Raw genomic sequence first — 6,975 nt, 5'->3', positions numbered from 1 at the left:
GGTGATTTCTAATGCCCTAAATGCCTTTACAGTCTTTAACTCCTTTTAAAAAGAAAAAGGAGAAGGGTTTTTGGGTTGAAAAAAAAAAAAAAAAAAAAAATCACTCAAATAGCAGGAGGCAGAACAAAGGGTGCCTGTGCCACAAACCCCTTGAGCTCATGAATGTGATCAAACAGCAAGCATCATCAGTGCTTTTTTTTTAATCCTCAGTACTGAGCACACAACCTGGGCTTTATTCACTGCACACCCCAAGACACAGTGCTGAATACTGGACTGGGGTCTCTTGAGGAGCTGGGATATTATCAAAAGAAAAAGGCCATCACCACAAAGATCTTTGTGTTAAGTAAAGTTTAACCTCTGTATGTAACAGAATCGAGCAAAATTCTCTTTTCAGACTAGAGATTTAAGCCCAGAGAGAGCAAGATCAAATTCTGAGTGTTTCAGCCAGAACAGCCCTGCCTGCAGGCAGCTGGCACTTCGCTGCATTTTAATAGTGTTCACAGCCACCCGCACAGAGCAGCACAACTCCATCCCCCTCTGCCCCAAACCTACCCACTGGAAAGCATGGGACTCCCCAGCAAGGCATGACAGAGGCCCCAGTGTGCCTGATCCGATACACTTTGGGATGGGACTGTCTGCGTCCCCATCTCTCCAGGGACTTGATAGTGCAGACAGCTGAGGACTCTGCTAAGGAAATGCAGCCCTGGCAGTGGATGTGTCTCCCCTGGGTAAGCCTGGGGCCGTTACAGTTACAGGATGAAGGCAAATGCTTCTCTTATCCTGAGGAGCACATCTAGGGCAGGCGAATCAAGGTCTAAAGGTACTGGTTTCTCTCTCCCGGAGAAGAGGAGCTCAGGGATCTGCTCCAGGCATGTAGAGCGTGGGTGGGAGGAAGCCTTCTCAGGTGTCTCACATCTCTGAAGTGCAGCACATCTCCTTAAAAGCAAGCCCTAAAAATACAGGTTTGGTTATTAACCGCTGTTGCACTGGACCATGGGAATTATATCCCTCTACTATGTACCTTCTACCAGCCTCAGTTCTTTCAATTCTGTTTCATCAGAGGCTTTCCAACTCCTTCGGACGCTTCTCATCTACTTAAAGGTTTTAGCCCTTCAACTACTCATAACTTTCTGCAGAAGTGAAGACAGTCTTCCCCAGTTTTCACGCACTCGCCAAATTTCAGTCTTGCTGCAAGGGCAAGAGGCAGAACTGTCAACACCACTCACGGTTTTTGTTTTTTTTAATCACTAAAAACATTGCTCAAGATGATAGCCTAGTCTGATACATCACCCCACCAGCACTAAAATGTTAACTGCTTGAAAAACATAGATTTTAAATCCAGCACCTTTTCTAAGCCCTCTCATGCAATCCCCGCGTGAAACTCTTCTCTTTCTGTATTTCTTCCTCCCAAGATAAATAAATCCTCCTTCCATCTCATGTCCTCATATGGAAGCTGAAAAGAGCCCAGGATACCCTGAAATAGGCTTCACAGTGGCTCCATCCTTGCATGTATATGTTCTTGGACTTGACCTGCAGTAGTCATTAATGCCTTTCAGTGCTCTTCCACGGCACGAGAATTGAGCCACCCAACCTGCCCCATACAGCAAGCCAACAACTAAGTGTGCCAATGACAGCAAATGCGAGACCTCCAAGATGTTCTGACAGAAAGAGCATTGCAGAAAAGCTCCTCAGAAAAGCCCACTGAGATGAGGGCAGCCCTTCCACCCCAGGAGCAGGACAGAGGGATGGTCCTGGCCATCCCCCACAGACGCTCCCTCTGGCTGGCACTCTGACCTGTGACATTATTGGGCATGTTTTGCACATGCAGATTTCCAAGTATAATATTTCAAATGAACTTCTCTGCCTCCAAGGTTAATACTACTTTAGACAAATACAAGTCTCTCTAGCTGTCAGAAGCCAACCATTTTCAACATGGGAAAGCCAACAATGAAGCTTTCATGTACATCTGGTTGTGCTTAAGGCTTCTTTCCTGCTATGTGTCTCGCTTCTTATCAAGCACTTCATGCACACACAGAACGGGTGTGTTTGTGTTCCATATACCATGGCAGTAATTATCAGCAATTCTGTGATAAAGCAGCTGTGAGTGCTATGGAGCTACACAAGACATGTTGTTATTTTACAGACTGGAAAACTGATGTATTGAGTCTTTGCTTGTCAAGGTCACGGAACAAATCCATGTCAGAGCTGGAGAAATATGGCATTTTTTTTCTGCAGGTAATTAATTTTGAGCTGAGATGAACACAGACTTGAATGTAACAATTTAGAGCTAGATTTCATTAACAGAGAAGGTGGAAAAAATAAATTAAGTTACACATTCCTGCATCAGCTTCTGTAACACTCTGAAGGTGGCTCAGATCTGTACTTAAGTCTGAATTATTGCTGCCTCTATGGTCCAAATTAAACCACTGGCTAGTTGAAAGACATCAAGGCATTAGAAAGGACAAAAGAAAGCAAAGCCAATATTGGACAAGGAGATGCCTGGGGAAGTTGACAGAGGATAGAGTTGTGCATAGAGGATTTTTGTGACTGTGGGTTAGAAAAGAAGCAGGGTGAAAATACAGTTGTTGTAACAGCTCTTCTGCCTTCCTCTTCTGGGACCAGGCGATGCTGTGAAGTGTGAGGCTGAGCCAATGTGAGATAACAGCCTCATTCACCCCAGACCTTCCTCCCCCTGCTGAAACAGAGTAAGGATAGAGTGGTTTTGATTCCATCTCCTGGAAAAGGCCTCTGCTGTGGCACAAGAGGTGCCTGGTCCAGAGGAGACCACGCTCTCCCCTCCACACAATCTGCTGGGATCCCAGCCCTGGGAAACGTCTCCATTTACGACGTTTCCAGAGAGAAGCAAAGTTCACATATATGATATATTCTGTGTTTCAACAGTAGTCCTGAAGGACACTGTCTGTCCAACTCTACATCTTGATCTTCCAGCCTAGGTTATCGGCTCCTCAGCCTACACTCAGCTCCTCTTGACTTTCCAGGAGATATGGGCAGGAGACTTTAGAAAGGGGCTGAAAAGTGCCGTTTAGGCTCATTATTCAGTGTGTACAACCAGTAAGGTGCCCCACTCAAACAAGGCACTGCTGGGCAGATAATTACAACAGGGAAAAGACATTTCTGCCCTGTTGCCCTGGAGATGAACCCACCAGTGCCTTCACTTTTGCCTTTTGAGCGGGTGCCAGATGTCCCTCCTGTCAGAATTTGGGGACGCTTCCGACCAACAAGACGGATACACTGAAATCCTCCACATGCCACAGATGGTTTCTAATCAGGGATTTACACCACTTGTTGCCAAAAGCAAGGTTCCGTAAGGAGTTACGGGTGTCCAACTGCTGGAGAGGGAGCTCCTCTGAACTAAGAAAGCTAAATGTGCTTTTCAGGAACTAAGCTCTCCTGTGTTTTCAACTCACTTTATTATAGCAACAGATCTTTCACCTTCATTTGATATTATGTGCAAAGCAAGAGGTACAAGATTGGGAATGGTTTCTAGCCAGAAAAGCCAGGTGGCAAGGCACTCTCCTGAGCTCAACTGCCACCACAACCAGAGACAGCCGTCCAAGAAAAGCTCAGAGGCAATGTCACTATACTCTAAAAATATCTGCATATGATGAAGCTATGACAGCAGAAAGATATTTAAGCAAGGAGGCAACACTGCAATGAGACTGAGGAGCAGACATCTGCATTAGGCAAGAGGTGCTGTTCACTTCTAACAGAAGAGTTTGCCCAGGACTCAGATGAAGCCTCTGCTATAAGATTTCACATAAAATTGCATCTCTCTGCAGAAGAAATTCCCCAGAATCAGCTAGTTCTTACAAAAAGGACACCTAAAGAGACGCCCTGAAGTTGTGGCCCATGAATGCAGGTAAGGCTGACCATGGACAGGACGGACAGATTCTCCTCTCACTTTGTGAAGTAATTATATTCAAGTGCTTTGAAACGTAAGAGGTTTTTTTTAAAAAATCCACCACCTATCCCAAAATTTAAAAAGTCCTGTCAGCTGCCAGGGCAGAAGGCAAGTACCATGACCATAAGCTGCTCCTCACATTGTCTATTATCAGGTATATGTTAAAAGACTGATGCAGGAAAGCCAGTAATCTCTTGTCACTGAGCTGTCTGCTCACAGGGAAGATTCTTCCTAAAGATTAGTTCCTAAAGGCACAAAAAGTAAATATCCTGAATACTCTCTTTAGTAAAGGGATGATGTTCTCTCTACAGCCATTTTCAACACCTCTATTCTTTTGGCCCCTGTAGCCCCACCTCTGACAAACTCTCCAAGTTAAAAAACAGAAAAAAAACATGTACTAGTTTCCAAATTAGTATCCTATGATTCACACAACATCTCTTTCTTCCTGTAGGATTATGGAGACCAAGTAAGACCTTGCAGACTACTCTCTACATGGTTCATGAATGCAAGCATATAGGTGAAATGTGTTCATGACTCTCACCAGAAGCAGCAATTCCGAACCTCAGTTTCTTATCATAAAGGTATTTCCAGGTCTGTAAGTGCCTCTGCCATGTTACTACGCTTTCTACTGCTTTAAGAATGGATGAAGACAGCAGGCAAGCATTTCTGTTAAACACACTCTACAAATACATATAAGGACAGCAACAGAGAAGCCTGAAAAACCCCACACTTTCTTTGGATCAGAATACCCAGTTTTGCTTTCTAACCACCACAACAGCCTCCCACTGCAATTCTGTGCCTGCATCGCTTGTCCCATAATTTTGTTAGCTCCAAACCCACCAAATTCAAATACATTCTGCTTTGAAGGGAACTGCTGAATGTTATCTGCCGTTAGGCACGTCACTCGTCTTGCTTTTCAAGTTCTCCCAGGCGAGCTCTCCAGATGTTCCTGGATTTAATTAAACTCATAATTGCTTTCTGAAAGTCTTCTTGCCTACACCATTCCACTCACTTGCTTTCCAGAATTGTTAAGAGACATTATTTAATTACAGGACAAAAAGCCCCACTTCATTCAACCCCTTGCTCTGCATCAGACAACACCACGGTTTCCACATATCCTGGCTCAAGTCTTCTACACCTGTAGGTGTTCTCAGGGCCATGCAGGGAATAAGACTTTTAAACTACTCCCCACTATTTCATTAGAGAAACTGGAAGATGTCATGAACACAGGGAAAGGTCAGTTTTGCCATTTGGTGAATATTTATTCACTGCTTCTTACAACAGAAGGGGCAGCCACTGAAGTTAACAGGCAAAATGAAATTACCTTGCCATAGGCTTTGATGACCAAGTACATAAGTGGATTGAAAAAACTGAAATGAATGCTGATTTAAGCATGGCAGCACGATGTGCCTTTATCTGCAAAAGCATTGGCCTCCCACAGATGGAGGTTGGGGTGTATCCCCCCTGTAGCATGATCCTGACAAATCCAAGGTGTTCAGGACTCAGATCTGTGCAGACACGGGCTGGATTTACCGTGCCTGAGCTGCAGCATCGACCTGGGCAGAAGACACCAGGCCCTAAGGGAAACTTTGGGGATTTGAGGAAGCTGGTGGGGACAATGGAGATATTACTTGCAGGACTGAGGGACCCTGCTTTATGGTTAAACTTATTAAAGCTGCAGATTGAACACACTCATGGTGGAATAAAAGTCAAGCTACAGGCAATCAAAACACCTCGACATCTTATTCATTAAAGACTCTCTCTATTTGTAATCCACAGAATGAGTCATCGGAGTCAATTACAGATTTCCTTTGCATAGTATGGTCTCAGGTCACAGCTTGGTTGTGGACGCCGTATGGGCATTTGTTAGTACTGAAGATGCCACAGCAATGCAGACAGGCTGCAATTAGACCTCACGCTACGAAACAAGCACAAAGGAACCGAACTAAGGCAACTTAACTTTGCATTACCCCCATTTTAACATTTGACTTCCAAGGAGCACGTTTTTATCTCTTTTGATCCTGTATTTATTTTTATGAATCTCTGATTCTTTGAGGCATCAACCCCTGACACACTGAAAATGGATTATTTATAAACCATCCACAGGAAAGAGGCACACTTGAGCTTATGGACTGAAGAGCATTCCTACTGAATTCAAAATAATTTATAGGCTTTCTTTTAACAACTAGCACAGTCACCGACACTTTTGGCTTCACTGCCATGTTGCCTTGTTATTTTGTATGTGCTAACCTCAGCCAGATTCAGTTGACATGTTTCTCATACCTTCTCCCATGCGAACAAAGCCTTATTCCTACCACAGACCCCCCGCCTAAGGCCATTTCTGACCCAGGAATGCCATTCTCATCGCCACTCGGCTCCTATCTACATTGTAGAAATACCTTTTTGGCAATAAGATAAGGCACGGGCGCAGCGGGCCCCTTGCTCAGAGCCTGGTGTCGATAACAAAGGCGGCGTCACCACAGCGAAGGCAGTAAGGTCAGGGCAGCACCCGCACCCGGGGTTCAGGGGAGAAGCCCAGGAGCCGGTGTCCGTCAGCATTTCACAGCTCGGCCGTTGCCGAGCACATGCTGACAGCCCCTGCCCCGGCAGCAACCACGGGAAAACACAGCCCTTCGCTGGGAAGCATGGGGCAACAAGCTGTTCTGGAGACCCCAAGCCACCGCTTGGCTTTTCCACCCTGGAGAAGATCTCCGACGACAACACAGGGAGGGAAAGGCCCAGGCAGCCATGCGCTTCCAGCTGGGCCATCACCTCCATCCCTCCGGGTCGGGCACTGCCTTAAGGCTTGGGATGCTACCAGCCTGCTCTGCTCCCGCTTCGCCCCAGACCGCTCATCCCGCCCCCCAGCCCTCCACCGGCCTCTGAAGTGTCCCCGTCCCCACCCTGTCCCCATCTCGCTCACCTGTTCTGGGGCCGGATGCCCAGCAGGTAGCTCCGCCGGTCGGGCCGGGAGGCCCAGGCCGCGCTCTCGGCCTTCTCGGCCTCCTCCGCCCCCTCCACGTTGCCCGTTGCCCGCCCGTAGAGGCCGGCGA

At 46.5% G+C, this 6,975-nt stretch overlaps 1 protein-coding gene across 1 annotated transcript in view; it reads right to left on the bottom strand.

Moving 5' to 3' along the window:
* The window catches only part of ALPK3 (alpha kinase 3), a gene marked incomplete at its 5' end in the record, with an annotated part of 34,849 nt that extends 27,876 nt beyond the window's left edge, over positions 1-6,973 (bottom strand). Inside the window, one exon of the mRNA XM_014961586.1 lies at positions 6,846-6,973. Within this exon, the coding sequence (XP_014817072.1) occupies positions 6,846-6,973 (128 nt within the window). The remainder of the gene's footprint in view (positions 1-6,845) is intronic.
* Between the last annotated feature and the right edge of the window lie 2 nt (positions 6,974-6,975).

The sequence above is a fragment of the Calidris pugnax genome, unplaced genomic scaffold (genome assembly GCF_001431845.1).
Source record: "Calidris pugnax isolate Ruff unplaced genomic scaffold, ASM143184v1 scaffold492, whole genome shotgun sequence".
In the NCBI taxonomy this organism is placed as follows: Eukaryota; Metazoa; Chordata; class Aves; order Charadriiformes; family Scolopacidae; genus Calidris; species Calidris pugnax.
This window is presented reverse-complemented; position numbering and strand designations above follow the sequence as displayed.